This window comes from Lacerta agilis, chromosome 1 (genome assembly GCF_009819535.1).
Source record: "Lacerta agilis isolate rLacAgi1 chromosome 1, rLacAgi1.pri, whole genome shotgun sequence".
Lineage (NCBI taxonomy): Eukaryota > Metazoa > Chordata > Lepidosauria > Squamata > Lacertidae > Lacerta > Lacerta agilis.
In genome coordinates, this window is record NC_046312.1 from 39,053,628 (window position 1) to 39,076,814 (window position 23,187).

The 23,187-nt window shown below is 40.0% G+C and overlaps 1 protein-coding gene across 1 annotated transcript in view; it reads left to right on the forward strand.

The window, feature by feature from the left end:
• The window catches only part of RYR3 (ryanodine receptor 3), a 269,478-nt gene that overhangs the window by 118,003 nt on the left and 128,288 nt on the right, over nucleotides 1–23,187 (forward strand). The window contains exons 20-33 of the mRNA XM_033144894.1: nucleotides 1,341–1,557; nucleotides 1,734–1,838; nucleotides 3,760–3,863; nucleotides 6,395–6,478; nucleotides 7,516–7,675; nucleotides 8,068–8,215; nucleotides 8,868–9,073; nucleotides 9,568–9,742; nucleotides 12,773–12,981; nucleotides 13,961–14,139; nucleotides 14,885–14,921; nucleotides 15,881–16,041; nucleotides 18,286–18,451; nucleotides 22,514–22,600. Coding sequence (XP_033000785.1) covers nucleotides 1,341–1,557; nucleotides 1,734–1,838; nucleotides 3,760–3,863; nucleotides 6,395–6,478; nucleotides 7,516–7,675; nucleotides 8,068–8,215; nucleotides 8,868–9,073; nucleotides 9,568–9,742; nucleotides 12,773–12,981; nucleotides 13,961–14,139; nucleotides 14,885–14,921; nucleotides 15,881–16,041; nucleotides 18,286–18,451; nucleotides 22,514–22,600 — 2,038 coding nt within the window. The remainder of the gene's footprint in view (nucleotides 1–1,340; nucleotides 1,558–1,733; nucleotides 1,839–3,759; nucleotides 3,864–6,394; nucleotides 6,479–7,515; nucleotides 7,676–8,067; nucleotides 8,216–8,867; nucleotides 9,074–9,567; nucleotides 9,743–12,772; nucleotides 12,982–13,960; nucleotides 14,140–14,884; nucleotides 14,922–15,880; nucleotides 16,042–18,285; nucleotides 18,452–22,513; nucleotides 22,601–23,187) is intronic.

Consider the following 23,187-nt stretch of genomic DNA (forward strand, 5'->3'; position numbering starts at 1 on the left):
GTGACAGGCCATGAGGGCAGTAGGGGAAGGAATGGAAGGATTGTGAGGGGGAAAGAAAGCGTTTTTGTGAATTTGTGGAGTGCATTTGGGGAAGGGGAGACACTGCTCAAGTGCTGGAAGGGGATGTGGAGGATAAAGATGAAATAAAACAGTGGCTATCAGGTGCTGGATGACCCTACAGCCTGCAATTCGAAGGTGCAGTGTGAGAGTGTTGCCTCACCCAGACATCATATGAACCTTGACTGGGAGAAAAGGACTGCAGTGTTGCTTCATTGTAAATAATAATAATAATAATAATAATAATAATAATAATAATAATATATCCAACCCATCTGGCTAGGTTTCCCCAGCCACTCAGGGCAGCTTACAGCGTATTTAAAAACACAACAAAACACCAAGCATTAAGAAACAGAATATCCTATACAGGCAACAAACAAATCAATAAATCAGTAGAAACCGGTAATAACAATAATAAACAGAAGAATTGAGCCTTATCAGGGAATTATATGCTGGAGAAAAGTTGTTTTTTTCACTTATTGTAAAGTTGCTTTAACAAAGGTTGTTGAATTGCAACTTGTTGTTGTTGTTGTCGTTCAGTCGTGTCCAACTCTTCGTGATCCCATGGACCAGAGCACACCAGGCACCCCTATCCTCCACTGCCTCCCGCAGTTTGGCCAAACTCATGCCAGTCGCTTCGAGAACACTGTCCAACCATCTCATCCTCTGTCGTCCCCTTCTCCTTGTGCCCTCCATCTTTCCCAACATCAGGGTCTTTTCCAGGGAGTCTTCTCTTCTCATGAGGTGGCCAAAGTGCTGGAGCCTCAACTTCAGGATCTGCCCTTCCAATGAGCACTCAGGGCTGATTTCTTTAAGGATGGATAAATTTGATCTTTTTGCAGTCCATGGGACTCTCAAGAGTCTCCTCCAGCACCATAATTCAAAAGCATCAATTCTTCGGCAATCATGTTACCCATCTTCATTTATTTCAGTGAGTCTAAGTATTAGTAACTGAGTACCACACATGGACTTTTGTCCTTAGTTTACTTGATTGCATTTGAATATTCTGCCATAGACACATATCATTTATCATCTGTAAAAAAGTTTTCCAGCTGTTAGAAATTAATGTTAGAAATTAACTTTCCAATGAATAAAGGGGAAACTTAAAGAAGTATGCTTTTCTTTACTGCAATTGCTGCTTAATTAATTTGGGCGTTCCCGTACAGGAATTAATGTTTAACGATAACATTTATATCATCAAATGAGACCCCCTGTTATTTTATTTGCTTTTTAAAAATTCACCCTCTTGAAATATTATGCTTGTTCCATTTGCAATTGTACAGGGTACGTTTCTTGATGGGTGGGCGCCATGGAGAGTTCAAGTTTCTACCTCCTGCTGGCTATGTGCCTTGCTATGAAGCTTTGCTTCCAAAAGAGAAGATGAAACTGGAACCAGTTAAAGAATATAAGAGAGATTTGGATGGAGTTAGAGATTTGCTTGGTACCACACAATTTCTCTCCCAAACTAATTTTATCCCTTGTCCAATTGACACCAGCCAGGTATGTTTAATTGAAAACCTCAGTATGAATATGTAATTTATCAGAGCAGTTTTTTTGTAGCACACCACTCCTATGATGCATATTTTTTACTTGCTATCTGATTATTAATAAAACACACAGAGGATATCACTGTTAATTTTTTTTGTCTCATTTAAAACTTACCTATTTTCTTCTAGATTGCTTTGCCTTTCCATCTTGAGAAGATCAGAGACAAGCTTGCTGAAAATATCCATGAACTCTGGGGAATGAATAAAATAGAACTTGGCTGGACTTATGGCAAGGTACAATTTAAGAGTAATTCTAATGTGGAGAAAAGAGCCTTGTGCATGAAGACCCTGGAGAAGTTACAAAGAACCACAATCATAGCAGATGGCAGTGAAAGCTCTACAAGGTCTATTTACAAGGTTGAAATACTGAAAAATCATTGTAGCTACAAAATAAGGCCTGCCTTCTTTCCTTCCAGAATATGACACACCATTGGTTAAAGTGGTGTCGTGTGGAAGATGCTGATTATGTATTCCGCCATTTTTAAAATAAAAAACCCCCTAGTTTAATAGAAGAAATAGGATGTTTATACATTTACTTGTATATGGAATAATATGGAATACTGCAACATAATTTCCATGTCATTTATACAACCAACATGTTTTTAATCTTACATATTAAAGTTTTTAATCTTGCATATTTAACTTAGTTACAGTGGTGAAAGTTCCTAAATTATTGGTATGGGGACACAGGAATGGCTTGTAAGAGCCATGTGATCTGAGCTGCAGCAAGCTCAGGTAGAAGGGTGGGGGGATGACGAGACAAAGGCTTGATTACCTAATCCTCCCAAAATGAACTAACCCTGGCAGGACAGCTTACTCTATGGTCTTCATGCATTAATTAGGCTTAAATGTGTTTGTTATATGAGGGTGGTTATTCCACAGATATTAGGTTCCAACTAGTAGAGAGGCTACTATCATGAGTCTGCCCAAACTGCGGGAGGTAGTGAATGACAGGCGTGCCTGGCGTGCTCTGGTCCATGGGGTCATGAAGAGTCGGACACGAATGAACGACTGAACAACAAAGTAGAGAGGAGCACTGGTGTTGTGGGGAGGCTCCAGTTCTGTCCAAATGGGCAGTAAGCTACTGCTGGAAGTCATGCTGCTGGTGGTAGCCAATGGAAAGGCCTCAAAATTATTATTATTTATTACAATTGTAAAAGGTAAAGGACCCCTGGATGGTTATGTCCAATCAAAGGCAACTATGGGGTGCAGCGCTCATCTTACTTCAGGCTGAGGGAGCCAACATTTGTCTACAGACAGCTTTTCTGGGTCATGTGGCCAACATGACTAAACTGCTTCTGGTGCATCAGAACACTGTGATGGAAGCCAGAGCGCACAGAAACACCATTTACCTTTCCACTGCAGCGGTACCTATTTATCTACTTGCACTTGTATACTTTCGAACTGCTAGGTTGACAGAAGCTGGGACAGAGCAACGGGAGCTCAACCCGTTGTGGGGATTTGAACTGCCGACCTTCCAACCGGCAAGCCTAAGATGCTCAGTGGTTTAGACCACAGCGCCACCTGCGTCCCTATTGTATACCATAAGAAGATCATGAGGTGGTTCACAGCATAAAAATACAAAATGAGAACACAAAACACATAATAAGAACAAGAACAAAAGCCAAAACAAACCAATAACCTGGTTTTCACAAACACATGTCAAAGGACATAGAATGCTAATTAGCCAAAGAGAAATATTTTCACCTGCTGCCTAAAGATATGTAATGAAGGCAAGCCTCATGCCAAGATCTCTTGCTAGGAGTCCATATACCACATAGGTGTTTTCTGCACAGCTATAATCTCTTAATAGTGACAGGTCACTGTGAAGCAGGGTTTCTGGAAGCTTGGACACTGCTGGATCTTAAGCCCTGTGATTCTCCCAAGGAAAACAATCTCAGGGCCCCTCAGCTATACCAGCCTGGAAATGGTGTAGCAAAAAAGGGACAAAAAGTCTTCCACCTTCTTTCCTAGCTGGCAAGAACCTGCAGGACTTTAAACGCTGTGGAAAATCCACTGCTCTGCAACTAGCTAGCTCCTTGTTTAGATTGCTCTGTACTAGTTAAAGACTTGTGTTGGAAGGTTTCCTAAACTATCTGTTGGGCTGCCATGGGTCTATGGTTCCATACAGTCTCTCTTGTATTTTACATTATAGATACGAGATGATAACAAAAGACAACACCCTTGTCTGGTGGAATTTTCAAAACTACCTGAAACAGAGAAGAACTATAACCTTCAAATGTCAACAGAAACCCTGAAGTGAGTTATGAAATGGAAGAATTAAAAAACCACTATAATATATAGTCTAATTCTACAGGAGAACTCTATGTGTTGTCATTGTTTTGGAAAGTGGGTTTCATATATACATGTCTGTGTACGTGTACGTGTGTGTGTGTGTGTGTGTGTGTATGTATATATATATATATATATGTCTGTGCACTCTAAAGGCATATGAGGAGCAGAAGGGAATTAATACTATGTCATTGCATCCTTTCATTCTTGCTACAAATTTAGAAACAAGCAGTATGATTAGTCCCTTTTGGAGTTATGTATAATTATATTGAATGGAAAATAAAACATTTTGCCTCCTGATCTCCCATGTCAGAGTCCTACCTGGGATTCAGTTTCTTTTAAGGAGGGCTTCTAGCATTTTCCGTTCCTCTACTCTGCCTCAGTTCATTAGACACTGAGCTTCAGTGTTTGGTAGAAGGTTGAATTAAAGTGGAGAAAAGCAGCCCATAAAATGTGGACACTGAGATAATTCTTGCTGTGGTATAAAATTCTGTTTTTTAATTTACATGTTATTAATTTTTTAGTGGAAAGTGAAATTATATAATATAAAATCTAATGGCCTATATATGATGTTGGAAATACACATTATTTATAGTAGCAATGATAGCATGACAAAGGAATCATCATCATCATACCCCGCCCATCTGGCTGGGTTTCTCCAGCCACTCTGGGAGGCTTGCAGCACATATAAAACATCAAACATTAAACATTTCCAGATACAGGGCTGCCTTCAGATGTCTTCTAAAAGTTTTGAAGTTTGTTATCTCCTTGACATCTGATGGGAGGGTGTTCCACAGGGGTGGCTGAGAAGGTCCTCTACCTGGTTCCCTGTAACTTCGCTTCACGCAGTGAGGGAACCACCAGAAGACCCTTGGAGGAGGTCCTCAGTGTCCAGGCTGAGTGATGGGGGTGGAGACGTACCTTCAGGTATACTGAGCTGAGGCCATTTCAGGCTTTAAAGGTCCGCAGCAACACCTTGAATTGTGCTTGGAAACGTACTGGGAGCCAGTAAAGATCTTTTACTGTGATATGTTCCCGGCAGCTGCTCCCAGTCACCAGTCTAGCTGCCGCATTCTGTATTAGTTGTAGTTTCCAGGTCACCTTCAAAGGTAGCCCTACACAGAGTCCTTTGCAGTAGTCCAAGCAGAAGATAACCAGAGCATGCACCACTCTGGCGAGACAGTCTGTGGGCAGGTAGGGTCTCAGTCGGTGCACCAAATAGAGCTGGTAGACAGCTGCCCTGGACACAGGAAAAGAATAACTTTTACGTTGTTGGTTTATGGCCATAGTAATAACTAGCAAATATAATTCAAATGTTTTTGTTTTAAAGTAAGTTACCACTGTCTCAATACATTATACACATTAAAATGGGATGAAATAGAATCCTATGTGTGTGAACTCAGAAGTAAATTCCACTGCGTCCACAAACTTAAAATCTCTATAATTTTTGAGCTGGGGAATTACATATATGCTTTAAGCTGCCCAGAGTGGCTGGGGAAACCCAGCTAGATGAGCGAGGTATAAATAATAAAACTATTATTATTATTATTATTATTATTATTATTATTATTATTATTATTAACATTTGGCATAACCATTCTAAAATAATATTTTTTATCAATGTGCTTCTTCTAAATATGACTGTGGGTAGGAACTGCTACGTTGCAAATGTGTAGCACAGTTTATAACACTCATAAAAAGAGTTGGCTATTTTATTGAGAGAAGCATATATCTGGAAGTTTTGGAGTTGGTTTGAGGCAGGGCCATTATCCACACACGTATTAATCAGCGTGAACAATAGAGACTAAAATCTGGCATAAGTAGATTTGATGGCACATGGATAGAAAAATACTTAGTATCATAGAATCAGTAGCCGGAAATGGTTTGGATAGGCAGGCTAAGCCACATACAACAAGGGAAAGCAAAACCCTTAGGGTCATTTCCCTTGCCGACTTAAGGAAGAGCTGACTCCCCATGCATATATAGCAACCAGACCTTCAGCATGAACAAATCCCATGCATGGGATCATCCCAAAAATTTTTTTTAAATAAGACACACCCCCATGTTGCTATCTATCCTATCTCAGCTTGCTGCAGTCTTGTGGGGCTAGGGATAAAAGGATAAAAATCATACAAGGCAAAGGGAGAAACCACGCTGGACCACATTTTTTTTTAAAGCACATAATGATGATGATGATGATTAATGAATTTATACTCTGCCTTTCTATAAACATTCACATGACAGCTCACTCAAAATCGACACAGTACAAAATGAAAGTAAAACCCCAAAACAAGTCAAAATGCAACCAGCAAACAAAACAAACTGACAAGCAAAACCAACACCAGTTAAAAACAAACAAGCAGCAGTTTTGTAAGGAGAGTGTTGGGAGTTGTGGGACTGGACTCTCCTCTCCTCCCCTAGCCCCAGTCTCTTTTGTTGTTTTAAGCACCCTGGTGGATATTGCATTTCATTTTTACAACTCACTTTTATTTTTATAGAACGCTTTTGGCCCTTGGGTGCCATGTTGTTCACATTAATCCAGGAGCAGAGGAAGATCTTCAGAAAATCAAACTTCCAAAAAAGTAAGTTTGTTTATAACTGTAATGACTGCATATTGATTTCATGTGTTGTTTATGTGATAATTATTTGTAAACTGCTGGTTGGAAATGCTTCATACTTTTCTTTTAGCAATATACGGTAGATTCATAAATTTTGAACTTATTGAAGAGCTGCTTATCCTTTATAGAAGGTTGGGAAACCGAAAATACCACCTTGTTTCAGAACCCAAGTATTAAGACCTTAGCAGTAACACCTCTGTGTTAATTTTAAGGAACTAAAGAAGAATAAGCTGTACATTTACCATCTTGTTTAGAAGCCTGTTACATCTTCTGAATACACACAGAGTTTACTGTTTCTTGAAAGAATTCTACCTCCCAATGCATCTTTTGATTTACCAATTTTGTTATAAAATAAAATCATTTTTTTCCTGTTTAACTTCCCTAAGTCTCCAAGTGCCAGAGAACTCAGCTACAATAGTAAAAAAAACAGTGTTTTGAATGCATTATAAGCATGCAACACCAGATGGCGATGGAGAGTAAAGAAAAATTCTATGTGATTTTCCACTGCGTTTCCCCCCTTTTGTTATAATGATTTAATTTCTGACTCATTTATAGCATTTTTTTCCTGTGTGTAGATCCACCCAGAGTTTCTTTAAAAAGCAAAAAAAAAAGCCTGTAAAGGGGGGGGGGGCATTCCTCAGAGGTGCTTTTCACCCAAGCTTGTTAGTCTGTTTGCCTGTTGGCAGCATAGACTTTATTTATTGCCCATAACCAGTGCACATCACCAGAGTGCTTGAGAATATCTGGAATGGTGCAGTCGGCAGCTGTATATCATGGATCATTTCGGCCCTGTCTTCACCTAGATACAGGGCATTCCAAATAGTTCATACCGTTTATTTAATTGTATACAGTAATAGGAAGGATATTTCACTGTAATGTATTTAACACCTCCTCTCATAGCACATTGTTTGTTACATTTGGTTGAAACGTATAGCTGAGTGGCTAAAACACAATGATTCTAGCTCCAAAAGTAACCCTCTATCATTTCTGCTGGTTTATAGTTACATGATGTCAAATGGCTATAAGCCAGCACCTCTAGATCTTTCTGAAGTGAAATTGCTGCCTTCGCAAGAAGTGTTGGTTGACAAACTTGCAGAGAATGCACATAACGTCTGGGCAAAAGACAGAATAAAACAAGGGTGGACATACGGCATTCAGCAGGTAAAGATAATTTAAATAATATTTGGGTGGCGTTAGGATGAGGGTTATGCTTAATTTAAAGTTCCACTGCTGGGTTATACACTTAATTCTTGAAAAACCTGTCTTCCTCAATGACTGCTGTGTTTGTCTGAAAGCCTGTGATAACCCAGCTATGATAGTATAATCATTCAGCAAATCTATTGCTAAAAAAGATCTTTATGACTGGAAATGGACTTGCATTGGCCTTGAGTGGAATCTTAAAGTCAGACAAATCTGTAGTGTGATGCTTCCATGTTTTGCTTGCCTTTTATTTATTGTGTTTATATCTAGATTTAATTTAATTTAATTTAATTTAATTTTGCAGAAAGAATCTATAACCCGAATCCTACATTTCTTATCCGTACCTTTTTTAGGATCTCAAAAACAAACGAAATCCCCGGCTGGTGCCATATATATTATTAGATGAGCGTACAAAAAAATCAAACAGAGATAGCCTTCGTGAAGCTGTCCGCACCTTTGCTGGTTATGGATATAACATTGAACCACCAGATCAAGAAATAGGCAAGTCTTGCTGTGTTATTAGGAACAATTGCTGTAGTATTTCTAACGTGCTTTGCCATCTGTCTCACCTATTTCATCTTCCCAAAAGTATTCTCATTTTTCAGCTACATGTGGATTGAACTAGATGTTGCAAGCACTGGTTCACACATTCTCTCATTCTTCTGCCCTGTTTAGCACTCAAAAAGCAGAGAAATGTAGAAGATTCAATAACCAATTATGTCAACAGGAATGTTGTTTAAACCCGACAGTCAACCTATTAAAAAATGCATGTTTAAATCTGCGTGTCGATCACTCAGAAACTTGAGTGACTGATGCACACTCAAAACTGCTCCTACCCCGCTCTTCTCCATGACAAAAACACCCTTACCTTGCGAGAGGGAGAGGAGGAACCTCTCCTGTGTAGAGGAAGCAATGTGTTATGCACTACACATCTCCCTTCCCAAAGTAAAGCCTTTTAGGCTTGGAGCAGCAGGGAGTCAAGGCACGAGGACACGAAGCACCCAAGGAGAGAGAGCAAGACCCAGTTCAATGAGGGATTGCTCCAAAGGTTGCTTTAGCGCCTCTAAACTAAAGCTACAAAAATACTGGAATATTGTTTAAACTAACTTAGGTTTTTGGTGTGTTTTTTTTTGCTTTCTTCTGTCTTTCACAGCTGACCAAACAGTAGAAAAAGTGAGCATTGACAAGATACGTTTCTTCAGAGTAGAGCAGTCTTACGCAGTTAAGACTGGGAAGTGGTATTTTGAATTTGAAGCTGTAACAGGAGGAGATATGCGTGTTGGGTGGGCAAGGCCAGGCTGTCGGCCTGACATAGAATTGGGTGCTGATGACCAAGCATTTGTCTTTGAAGGCAGCAAGGTTGGTACATTTGATAATAAAATTAAGTAGTTAGGTCTGTAGCTAATAGCTATGGTAAAACAACTGCTACAAAAATAGGGTTCACACACACACACACAGTCTTCTGTCCAAGTTTAATATTTGTTTAACAAAATGCATATATCGCTTGATTGTTTGGGGTTTTTTTAAAAAAACATCTCTTAAGCTGTTTACTACAAGCATCACCAAAAGTGTGGCTGGCATCCAGGCAGCATTTTCTGGAGCTGATTACTTACCTGTTTATCCTCTGTTTCAAAAATTTATTTTGATTATGAACTCACATTTACACACAAAGATACATCACTTGATATTTAGGTGTGACTTCTGGGGACATTTTGAATTTATTGCTCGAGTGCTAAATAAATAGTCAATTCTGCTCCCGTCTTGACAAAAATTGCTTCTTTGTTCATCTTCCTTTACCTCTCTCTGTAGTGAATATGTTCCGACACACACATTTAAACCTGCTTGTTTTTCAGGGTCAACGTTGGCACCAGGGGAGTGGATTCTTTGGACGAAATTGGCAACCAGGAGACGTAGTGGGTTGTATGATAAATCTAGATGACAAATCAATGATATTTACTCTGAATGGAGAGTTGCTTATAACCAATAAAGGTTCAGAACTTGCTTTTGCTGACTTTGAAATAGATAATGGTAAGCAAATTCTTTGTTGGGACAGTGCTACTAATTGAAAGGAAATAACGAGAAACCTGAATCTTGCTGTAGACTTTAAATTCTTAGTGTACAAAAAAGATGATTAATTTTGGGGGTGTTCCGCAACTTCAGATTTCAGTTTTTTAACTAATAGACATTGGCTGTCCATCAGCCTTCCCAGCCTTTAGTGAAGTAGCTTAATTAAGAAACGTACCTGTCATTTCCATTCAAGAAGCTTGCTGCACCTTAAAGAAAAACAAATTTATTAGGCAAAAGCTTTTGTGGACTACAGTCCGCTTCATCAGATGAAGTGTAATTCTAAACTAGAAAGCACACACACATATATATTCATGTGGTTTTTGTGGTGCATGTGTACATGCATGCATAGGGGAGAAAGGTAAAAAAGAAATGCAATGCAAAAGTAAAAGACTGTGACAGTGACCCAAAGGGAAAATAATCACCATGATCAATGAACATGGCACTGTTAGTGGTAATGCAAACATGTGCCTGAGCTGGGGACAGAAGTGAGGGGAATTGGGTTCCCATTCCTATGATAGTAGGAAGGGGGAAGTATGGCATAGATGCAGGTATACAGATGAGGCAATAAGGACTGATTACATCAAGACCCTTGCTCCCTCTGTTTCGTCAGGATCATGTCAGAATTTGAGAATATCAGCAGGTGGCACTGTGGTCTAAACCAGCGAGCCTAGGGCTTGCCGATTAGAAGGTCAGCGGTTCAAATCCCCACGATGGGGTGAGCTCCCGTTGCTCGGTCCCAGCTCCTGCCAACCTACCAGTTTGAAAGCATGCCAAAAAGTGAAAGTTGATAAATAGGCACCGCTCCGGCGGGAAGGTAAACGGTGTTCCTTGTGCTGCCCTGGTTTTGGTGTTCCATTGCACCAGAAGCAGCTTAGTCATGCTGGCCACATGACCTGGAAAAACTGTCTGTGGATGAACGCCGGCTCCCTCGGCCTGTAAAGCGAGATGAGCTCTGCAACCCCAGAGTCGTCTGCGACTGGACTTAACAGTCAGGGGGTCCTGTACCTTTACCTTTAAACTTCTTAGTCTGGTGGTGGTGCTGATAAACACCAAACCTGCCCAGAATAAAACATCTATCACCTATGGCTTGATCATAGGTAAAGGGCCTGACCCGGTGTGCATAACTGAGACCATGGTAAGCAAATTAACAATTTTAGTGTTAAGTTAATTACGAAACAGAATGAAGCCTGATCCAAGGAGAGCCAGTGTGGTGTAGTGGTTAAGAGCGGTAGACTCGTAATCTGGGGAACCGGGTTCATGTCTCCACTCCTCCACATGCAGCTGCTGGGTGACCTTGGGCTAGTCACACTTCTCTGAAGTCTCTCAGCCCCACTCACCTCACAGAGTGTTTGTTGTGGGGGAGGAAGGAAAAGGAGAATGTTAGCCGCTTTGAGACTCATTCGGGTCGTGATAAAGCGGGATATCAAATCCAAACTCCTCTTCTTCTTCTTCTTCTTCTTCTTCTTCTTCTTCTTCTTCTTCTTCTTCTTCTTCTTTCTCATTAGAACCCCAAATCCATTGGAATTGAACCCGGGCAGCATTTTGCAGCTTGCTATTTTTTTGGGGGGGGGGGGATTCAATAATAGCATGTCCTTGAAATTAATCATTTGTAATGTTTGAATATAATATATATACAGATATATATATATATATATATGATAACCAGTAGGGCTTCTCTATCCCTAAACGTGCTTTTATTAAACAAAAAACGACAGTGTTGCACGGCAGTGATCCATATGGATAATTTTGTAATCTATCAGAGACCATTAGGATTCACAGTTACAAGTTATTGATGGCAAATGCCAAGATCATGCCACTAGCGTATGTTGCCACGTGTAGCTAGTGCTATTTGTCATTCTTTCTGACTAACATTTTGCATTAATGACTGCCTGGGATGCTATATCAGTTGTGCTGCCAGCTTTTTATGAATAAAAGGAACATGTGTAATGCCTAGCTGCTAGCAAAGCCAAATACTTCATAATAAAAGTATTAGGAATAGGCTTGGCTCTTTCTGTTGGAAGTAGATTTGTTTAATCACTGGCATTTAACTACTGCCTTCCTTTGGTTCCTTCCTCCAGAACAGTCTGCTTTCAGAGTAGTCATTAAGTTGTTTTGTTTGCTTTCTTTTTCTTTTCTTTTAAGCAGAAAAAGCACTATTTGTTCATTCTCTGTTCCCACTATTTGGATGAAATTTCCACTAAGCGCCTTTTAGTTTCTTGTTGTTTTGTATTGCCAACTGCTACAGACCTAACAAGATCTGGTCCCCTTAACATATCCCTGTGCTTCTTATGGAAGCTTTCATGTAGAGTAATGTTATTAGCCCCATAAAAAAGGTTTATAAGAAAGCTTTCCTGTGGTTCAGGATAAATTGTTTATCCTTTCAGCTCTTTATACAATAAATGTCAATCTGACAGTTGGTAACTGATTATTAGAGAAGTCGATTAGGTGACTAATTTTTCCCAGAAGGTCTTCTATGCCCTACTTATATAATGTTTTATTATTCTTTCATTTCTGGAAGGGGGGGTTATGTCTATTTATGTGTGTGTGTGTGTGTTTGTGGCTGCCCAAAATTCTTCGCTACCGTTTCTAATGAAGTGGGTACAAATTTAATCAGAAATAAATAAATTCATCCCTTTAACCAAAAGAGATTGCACTGAGAACCAGTGTGGTGTAGTGGTTAAGAGCAGTAGACTCGTAATCTGGGGAACCGGGTTCGTGTCTCCACTCCTCCACATACAGCTGCTGGGTGACCTTGGGCTAATCACACTTCTCTGGAGTCTCTCAGCCCCACTCACCTCACAGAGTGTTTGTTGTGGGGGAGGAAGGGAAAGGAGAATGTTAGCCGCTTTGAGACTCCTTCGGGTAGTGAAAAGCGGGATATCAAATCCAAACTCTCTGAGAGTATGGTAAGCTTATGGTTTAGAATAATCAGCTCTGGGGTTTACTATGTATATATTTCCCTAACTCCATATTCATGTTTCATTGATTCAGGTTTTGTCCCCATATGCTCATTGGGTCTGTCTCAGATTGGACGGATGAACTTTGGGAGAGATGCCAGCACCTTTAAGTATTATACAATGTGTGGTCTACAGGAAGGCTTTGAACCTTTTGCTGTCAACATGAACAGAGATGTTGCTATGTGGTTCAGCAAACGTTTACCAACATTTGTCAATGTACCAAAAGACCACCCTCATATTGAGGTAATGCTGCATAGTAAGAAGAGACATGGCATGTTCCCGTATACTTTTTGTCGCTAAGAATTACATTGCAGAAGTAATAATAATAATAATTAATAATAATTTTATTATTTATACCCTGCCCATCTGGCTGGATTTCCCCAGCCATTCTGGCAGCTTACAGAACATATTTAAAACATAGTAAAATGTCAAACATTAAAAACTTCCAGACACAGGGTTGCCTTCAGATGTCTTCTAAAAGTTGTGTAATCCTTTTATCTCCTTAACATCTGGTGGGAGGGTGTTCCACAGGGCAGGTGCCACTACCGAGAAGGCCCTCTGCCTGGTTCCCTGTAACTTCACTTCTTGCTGTGAGGGAGGCTATTTCTACATAACCTTATTGTGAATATATACAGCATCAGTGACAGTTCCCGTAGGCTTTCACGTTAATCCCTTTACTTTCATTTCCTTCTATCTGCATTACTCCTTTTAGATAAATTAAAATGGTTGTATTTCAATAATTTATTCCCAGACACAATTACAACCTGCTATTAAGATGTATTTAACACCAACTGTGTGCAAGATAGAAGTAATATTGTTACTCTGTTTCACTACCCCATTCAATTAGTCTTTTTTTTTAAGCAGATGGTTTGATGAGACACCCAGTGATTACTTAACATTCTGTATACAGATACATTTCAAAGGTCCCTTTTATAATCAAATTTGAACATGTTTAAACAGACAATACATGTCTGTTCAGAAGTCCCATTGAGTTTGGGTAAGTGGGTATAAGACGACAGCCTTGCTGTGTTAATTGTTGAGAACTTTGGTTTGTACAAAACTGTTTTTGAGGCAGGACATCTGAAGGAGTAAGTATTCTGTGCATCTTAAAAACTTGCTACTCTGTCAAACTCTCTCTCTCTCTCTCTCTGTGTGTGTGTGTGTGTGTAACTGCTCCTTTTTTTGTCTCATAAGAAAATTGTTAATGAACCTTTGACTGCAGGTAACAAGAATTGACGGGAACATTGACAGTCCTCCTCGCTTAAAAGTTACCCATAAGACATTTGGAACACAGAATAGTAATGCAGACATGATATATTGTCGCTTGAGCATGCCAATTGAATTCCACTCATCTTTTAACTACAGTACTGGTTTGGAACTGATTGATAGTTTCCAAAAAAGGTTAGATATAAGTTTGATTTTCCTCTAGGCTTAACTTTGTTTTAAAACTGCTTTCTTTTCTTTCTTTTTTTTGAGTCCATGGATTTAAAAATGATTTCTACTCACTCTGTGCAGTTTTGTGGCTTTGGATTTTATGGTGCCCTAATCCTTAGTCTATAAACAAGAAATTTATCTATCCTGTAGTTAAATGGCTTTGATTATGCAGGGGTATTGAACATGACAGACTTCAGCTGAAATGCAATCTACTGGGATGTATTCTGATTCAAAATATTGTAGACACACTGTCTTTTTAAATTTATATGCTGCTGCAAGTCCTTCTCTTTAGCATATACCTATTTTTATTTAAAGCAGTTGAGGCGCAGAAGGGCTTTCTGATCATGTCCTTCTCTTTTAACTGACAGATAGAATTCATGCGTAATTTTCCTTTCACAGTTCTATCTAGCACAGATTTCATTTTATGAAAAAGTGCCAAAGTTCATATTTTCCAGATAACAACCAATCCATCAAAGCTTCCCTTTATCATTCTTTCAGTGTTATACAGTATTCTCTCATAGAATCATAGAATTATAGAGTTGTAGATTTGTAGAATTGTAGATGTGATCTAATCCAACCTCGCGCAATGCAGGAATCTTTTGCCCAACATGGGCAAAACCAATGACCCTGAGATTGAGTCACATACTTTACTGAGCTATCTCAGTTCCTGTTTTATGTATTTAAATGACTGATAATTTTACTTTATTTCCAGAAAACAGAACCAGGAGATACCTGTCCATGCCACAACGGTAAGTATATAACCATGGTTGTTGTTGTTCCTGTTTTTAGAAATGGGCTAGCTTCCCCAGGTTCAGATGAATTGGTTCAGATTAAGTCACACTGTTTCTCCTAAAATTGGGAAAGAATTTGAGTCAATGTGAGCCAATCCAGGTTGATGGACATTGGGATATCATGGAGTCTGATCCCTCTGCCATTCCCAAAGCCCTGCTCACCCAATCAGCCCCCATTGATCCTCCAAGTCCCAGTCCTTCCCAATATGTACTGGCTGCTTCTGAGGACTGAATCACTGCTGGATTGTCTGTAATCTTTGGGTTGAAGGGTGGAACACAATTTCAATTCAAATCCAATAAGTAAAGGTAAAGATAAAGGACCCCTGGACGGTTAACACCAGTCAACGGCGACCATGGGGTGTGGCACTCATCTTGCTTTCAGGCCAAGGGAGCCAGCATTTGTCCACAGACAGCTTTCTGGGTCATGTGGCCAGCATGACTAAACCACTTCTGGTGCAACGGGACACCGTGACAGAAACCAGAGTGCACGGAAACGCCATTTACCTTCCCACGCAGCAGTACCTACTTATCTACTTGCACTGGTGTGCTTTCAAACTGGTAGGTTGGCAGCAGCCGGGACAGAGCAACGGGAGCTCACCCCATCGCAGGGATTCGAACCGATTGGCAAGCCCAAGGGGCTCAGTGGTTTAGACCACAGTGCCACCTGCATCAGTAAATAGTAGTTAGGCCTAGAGAAGCTCAGTGAAAATTGAACCACATATCAGTGCAGAATGCTTTGAAAATTTATCTAGGAATAAATAAAGCACAACTGGTTTTGTTCAAGCCATGCATACCAATTCTATTATTTCTGTTTTGTACACAGGATGCAGTTTTATGTTAGAAAGTTTTTGTGCTTGTTTCCATTTAAATATATAAATATATATTTAAATATTTCCGCTTGCTATTGTTTATTTCAGTACTACTACTCAGTGCGGATCTTTGCAGGCCAAGACCCATCTGTAGTCTGGATTGGCTGGGTAACTCCTGATTACCACTTTTACAGTGAACATTTTGACCTAAATAAGAACTGCACAGTAACAGTTACTTTGGGAGATGAAAGAGGAAGAGTTCATGAAAGGTGTGGCTCTTAGAAATTACCTATTGAATAACCTATGTTTCAATCAATTTTATCAATAGTTGGAAATGACTTTTAATTTTTATAACCCCAAAATGAAATTGGTTTGATTTTATTCATAACAATTGAACCAGAGAATATGCTTCGTGCAAGTACTTAATGCCGTCATTTACTAATATTAGATACAGTTAACAGTAACATTTATAGGACTCTGTGTCACTTCCTCAGCTACAATTCCTTGAAAATTATGTGTCCTGTGGCTTTAACTGTGATGATAATTTCGATGCAGCCTTCACAAGTAAAAAAATAGATTTCAAATCAAAATAAAATAAAAAAATTCCTTCCAGTAGCACCTTAGAAACCAACTAAGTTTGTTCTTGGTATGAGCTTTCGTGTGCATGCACACTTCTTCAGATACACTGAAACAGAAGTCACCAGACCCTTAATTATAGTGAGGAAGTGGGGAGGGATATTACTCAGAAGGGTGGTGGGAATGGGTGATCTGCTGATAGGTGTGGAAAACCTGTTGACGACTCTTAACAACTGCAATTGGTCTTACAGGGAAAGGCAAGGGGTGAGATGGCTAAAGATAGCTTTGTCATGTATAATGAGATAAGAACCCACTCCCTCACACGAAAGCTCATACCAAGAACAAACTTAGTTGGTCTCGTAAGGTGCTACTGGAAGGAATTTTTTTATTTTATTTTGTTTTGACTATGGCAGACCAACCCGGCTACCCACCTGTAACTAGATTTCAAATGTTAGACTTCCCTTAAAAAAAATATTTTGTTAACTTTTCAATAAGTAATATGCAAACAGCTGAGTGACGGGGGGGGGAGATTTTTTTTCAGGTTTCATTGTACTTCTAATTAGAAAAGTAAGATTTGAATGAACCTTTCAGGTGATCCTTTCAAGTGAATACTGACTTAAAGTTAGTTTTAAATGCAAAGCTTGCACTTGACATGCATCCTGATGTTTGTCTATAAGCCACCATTTATCCAAGGGCTCATCCTCACTGCAATTTCTTGCATTTGTCCCATGATTTCTATGCACAGGTCTGAGAGGGTTTTCTTTTGCCCTGCTGCTTTCCCCAGGAAACCAGATGTTTACTCAGTAACAGACTTTGGGCTTCGACCTTTCAGTGGCGCTCTGTGCAATGCCAAAGTCCAGCCCCTCCCCCTGCTTCCCACTTTCTGTTGTTTGTCATGGTTGCAGCACCCCCTGTGGCTTCCTCTCAGCTCAGTGCCCAGGGCAGGCAAACTGGACGTGCTTCCCTAAATCCACCTCTGGTTTACTGCTGAGTTGGAGCAAATGTAAGCCCACAGAAAACCTAACTGACGTTTATTCTGATTCAGCTGCAGGTTTTCTCAGGGAAAGTGGTGAGACGGGGGGGGGGGACCCCACTCGGACTCACGCCTAGAAATCGAAGAACAAACAAAAGTGTGAATGAGCCCAAAGATACAGGCTGTCCCTTATGGGTGTGAGAGAGCTAGTTTAGGCCACGTCTAGAAATGGAGTTCAGTGATATCAGTATGCTGTCCCTGTTCTTCCCATCTGACCTGGGTTTTGCTGCCTCTCTGCTTGCTTTGGCCCAAGCTACAGGTTACAAAGTGAAAATTGTGTTTTCTCTTTGCATATCCACTTTCCCTCCCCCCCCCCCAGTTGCTTTCTCCCATGAAGGGGTTCCATTTTTACAGTTTTGGGTGTGGTGTTCCTGCATTTCTGTTGCACAAAGAGTGGTGTTATCTCAGATATAATATTGGTGGATTTGATTACCACAGGTATGTTACACCAGCACTTCAGTGTTAACAATGGCTCACAATTTTTACCTCCGCACTTCAAAGTGCTGGTTATAAACACTAAAGCCCTAAATGGCTTGGATTAGGAGTTTTTTTATGTCTTACTGTGATCATGTAGGTTTACCATAAACACCTTTCTTATTATCTGTGTACTTTGGCAAATGTGGCTTTCTGCACCTATAGAACTCACTTTAGCTGGAGACTCTTCAAATACTTAACCGGGCTGGGCTGGGCTGGCTAGAATTTGATGACCAGATTTAAATTATCACAAGGAAATGGATTTTTAATCCATTTTTCATTTCATTAGTTCCTTTGTTGCATATTTTTCTGTTATAGTGCAACCCATAGGATGGAGCAAGCTAAAGCTTCAAAAAAAAAAAATCAACAAAATTCACTCTGTTTAACCACTAGTTCTGATGAATGTTTTTCTGTTTTTTGTTTTTTTCAGTGTAAAACGTAGCAATTGCTACCTGGTCTGGGGAGGAGAAACATCTGTTAATTCACAAAGATCTGGTCGTGGTAACGTTGATTTAGAAATTGGATGCCTTGTTGAGTTGGCTACTGGAATGTTGTCATTCACAGCCAATGGAAAAGAACTGGGAACTTTCTACCAGGTATCAATATATTTTACAAAAAAAAAAAAATCCTCTTTATTTCAAAGTGACTGTACAAGATGAAACATATTTTATTGAAGTACTGGTGATAATGTGCGGTGGCTGTTTGGTGTCTGTGTTACTGTATGACTACGTAGGTTTTGAAAATATACTATGGGCCCTGAACCAAATATTCTTATACTGTACACACTCAGTTTTGTGCAAGCATAGGTAGGCTACTAATCCTGGTGGCTAAGTTGTAACTCCATTTTCAGAGGCAGAGATGCTTCTGAATAAGAGATATTGGAAAACCACAGGAGGGGAGAATGCAGTTGCACTCAAGTTCTGCTTTTGGGCTTCTCATAGGCATTTGGTAGACCACTGCTAGAACAGGATGCTAGACTAGATAGGCCACTGGCCTGATCCATCAGGACTATTCCTATGTTCTTACTTGGCATAGACCTAGTGGTGGTTCATGAAGGGGGCAGAGGCAGTGGTGTCTTTCCAATGGTAGTATTCTGCTTATTGGGAAGGGGATCAGGGAGGCAGTAGCAAGGTTGGGCGAGCTCTAGGTTGATAATGATGTTCCAGAAGCTCCCCCAGTCTTGGTGCTGCTGTGTCATCCCATTAGGGATGCGGGTGGCACTGTGGTCTAAACTACTGAGCCCCTTGGACTTGCCGATCAGAAGGTTGGCAGTTCAAATCCCTGCAACAGGGTGAGCTTCCATTTCTCTGTCCCAGCTCCTGCCAACCTAGCAGTTCAAAAGTACGCCATAGCAAGTAGATAAATAGGTACCACTGCGGTGGGAAGGTAAACAGCATTTCTGTGTGCTCTGGTTTCCATCACGGTGTCCCGTTGCACCAGAAGCAGTTTAGTCATGCTAGCCACATGACCCGGAAAGCTGTCTGTGGACAAACGCTGACTCCCTCGGCCTGAGAGTGAGATGAGCGCCGCAACCCCATAGTTGCCTTTGACTGGACTTAACTGTCCAGGGGTCCTTTACTTTACCATCCCATTTGCAGTGTGAGGTCTCCGTCTCACACATACATACACACACCCCTGAATGGCAGTTGCACATATAAATAGTCTATAAATACATGCTGAAATATACTCGGAGTCAAATGAAAGAACAAGTGATACCAAGAAATATGCAATAGGCCTGGGCATATTTCATACCATGTAGTATTGTTCTCTCGCCGCCCCCCCCCCTCAGGACTCACTGGAGAAGTGGCTGCAGACATGGCATTATGAGATTACAAATGAAATTGCCTCACTAAATCATCACTCATGATTTCTGTCTGGGTCTTATAATATAGTATACCAAATCTACATAGATGCATGCCTAAGAAGAAAAATTCATCACCATGCTAGTCACAATAGACTTCAGCTTATATCAAGCCTGTACTTAAAATCCAAGCTATTTTTGCTGAAATTCCTTCTATCCGTGTATGAGACAAAGGCTGTCATCTTCAAGTGAAATTATGATGATTCTCCCTGTGACACAGGGAGTCTGACACTCCAATCAGGAGTGTCATAGAAAAGCTGGGTATGCAATTAATAGTTCTTTATTTAGTGCAGTGTGTGATGGATATAGAATAAACATCGCATGAAACCAGTTAGGAAGACAAAGGTTATTGTATAATCTTTATGGAGACAAAAGATTTGTACATTAACTCTACATTTATCTTGAAATAAAGAGGTTCCGATTGGAAAAAGAAATGAATATGAAATCATTTAATTCAATACTTGAGCATCATATAAAACAGTAAATCGGTGACTTTTTTAAAATAGAAAAATAATCATTTAGAAATGTTTTATTACCATTAGTGAATTCCCACTCCTGCTGATGCCACGTTGCTCCTAGACCTAGTGCAGCCCTATCCAGACATTCTATTTGTGTCTTGATGTCACCTGTGAGAATGGAGCAAGTGCACTAATCTGTGTCATGACCCTGCATGACTTGGAAGGTGAACATCAGACTCAGTTGATTTAGAAACTGGACGCCTTGTTCAGTTGGCTAATGGAAAAGAAGTAGTAGGAGCTTTCTACCAGGTATCAGTCTATTTTCCAGAAAATTCCACTTGTCTCAAAATGGCTATACAAGTTGCAACATACTTTATGGATCTACCGCTGACTCATTTAGAAACCTGATCTTCCAGTATTTTTGATTGTGCAGGGATGAAACCCACATTAGAGCACATAATTTTGCCTATTGCGTGGCAGTGTGGGCCGTGAAGAAAGTGGATTTTGGTGCCACTGTTTCATCCTGACACAGCTGTTTATTGGAACTATCTTCCTCAGAACCCCTTAGGGCCCCACTGTGATTCTTTTTACAAGACGTTTTGAAGATAAAACCGCTCATCTCTGTTAAGACCTTGACGCTGCTTAGAGCGCATATCCATCTGAGGTGTATAGTGCTGTTCTGTAGGATCAGTTTCAGTTGATATGGCTTGATGACATGGACAAGGTGCTAGCAGGAATGCAGCAAACACATGCCATCTGGACCCTTGCCCTTCTTGGCTGATTAAAATACAGTACACTGTTCAAGCTGCTAACAGTGGTTGAGTGTCATGAGCAGTGCTTTTTTATAGTTGTTACAGTAAGTGCCACACTTTCACACCTTTGGGCTGAAAAGGTGCCAGTACTGCGTTCCCTTGAGTAAACCCAGGGAAAAAAAGCATTGGTTGTTGAGCATATTGTGCCAGTATTAAAATAATTTCATTAGCTGCCAGCTTGTTTCACGGTTTAATTGAGGCTGTTGTTCTTTGGTCTTTAAAAAAAATCTTTAGTAGCTTGAGTAGGAATGCCTTCTTCCTCCCCATTGCTTAATATATTTGTTGGAGGCCATATTCTGCTTGCTTTCTTAGGTTAGGCAAAAGCTATCAGAGGGTAGGCCTTTTCAGCGTAAGTGCACAAATTGTAGAACTCCTGCTGTAGCCTGTTCACTAAGTGCCATTATTGCAAGCAGGAGAAATAGAAATATATATTTTTAAAAAATGTTGCTGCAGTGTGTGGTATGTACAGTATACAAAATTTAAAAGGAATTTTAAGCTGCTTGTCAATGTTCTATAACATGCAATGCATCATAAAATATTCTGGAGTTTTCAGTGTACCGCATACTGAAGCATTCACCACATGCTTCCTTAGTACCCCTGTTCCCTGTGCCATACATTGCAGTGGAGCAGAACGTTGCAATCAGGGCTTGTAGGACCAAGTTAGATGAGATTATAGATCTGCTATTGGATCTACCACAGTTGTTTTTTTTTTTTTTAAAAAAAAAAAGGGAAATGAAGGTACAGAAGGAAGGATTTCAGTATCCTGGTGTGTGGGAAGGTGGTTTAACTCTTGTCTCTGTGCTATTTTCTCAATTGAAACCACTTCTCTGAACCTCCTATTTCCCCAGTAGGAAGAAAGCTGTGTCTCTGTGTTGGGTGGGTACCCAATTTTGCAGGCATACGTGTGCAATTATGTAAATGAATATCCATCTAGGTTTGCTTATGCCAGGGGTTGTCAACCTGGTCCCTACCGCCCACTAGTGGGCGTTTCAGGATTCTAGGTGGGTGGTAGGGGGTTCTACAGCACAAGCTGAATCCTTCTTCCATTGAGCACTGGTGGGAGGTAAGGAAATTTTGCCATCAAGAAAGATGCATTAGTGGGCGGTAGGTATAAAAAGGTTGACTACCCCAGGTTTACTCCTTCGAAATATAGGGTGTTTACTCTTATCTCTCTGTGTATGTGTATTTGTGTTCATTTCCCTATGTTTTTCTTTGAAGCAAACTCTTCCATTTAACATGAGCAACGTAAACCCCAAAACGAAACATTTCTTCCTGCTACAGTTTCTTCTATTCAGTAATTGCATCCCTTTATAAGAGCATTGGTTTGCTTGTCTAGCTGTGCTGCCCTTTTTCACAGCATGACTCTTGATATGCCTTCTCTGAAGTAAGTCACATTGAATTAAAGGGACTTCTGGATAAGTGTGTACTAAGAACTGCAACTGTAGTAAATGTAGCACAACAGTATCATTGTTGCAAGTTGATAATAGGCTTATGCTGCATTTTAACTGCAATAAATATATTTTTCAGGTTGAACCAAACACAAAATTATTTCCAGCAGCTTTTTTACAGCCTACGAGCACAAACCTTGTACAGTTTGAACTGGGTAAATTAAAGGTATTTTTAATAAAATTATTACTAACGGATATTATGGACTTTAAAGTAAATTCTGTAATGCAAAGTGCATGAATTAGTCAATAGGATTAGAAGAATTTCACTTTTCTCTCTCCCATTCCCTGGAACTCATAGTGATATGATTCCTGAAGTATAAAAAAGTGTTGTTTCCTCAAAAATGTAAAAAATAAAATAGAAATATATGGGCATATATTAGATATACCTAAAGAGAACTGCATGTTCAAAATCAGTCTACTTACAACTTCAGATACTAGAGACAACGGGGAAGGGAAGACTTATCACATTTCTGTCTTGTTTTTGCATTTCAAGTATAGCTGCTAATGATAATCCTGTTTGACTGACATTGGAAGATAATAGACAACGGACAAATTGCCGGTTCCAGATGGCACCCACCCGAGAGTTCTCAAAGAACTCAAACATGACATTGCTGATCTTCTAAAAAAATATGTAACTTGTCCCTAAGATCAGCTACCATACCTGAAGACTGGAAAGTAGCCCAATGTAACACCAATTTTTTTAAAAATTAATTTTTAAAAAAGGGATCCAGGAGGGGGGAAACATTGGAAACT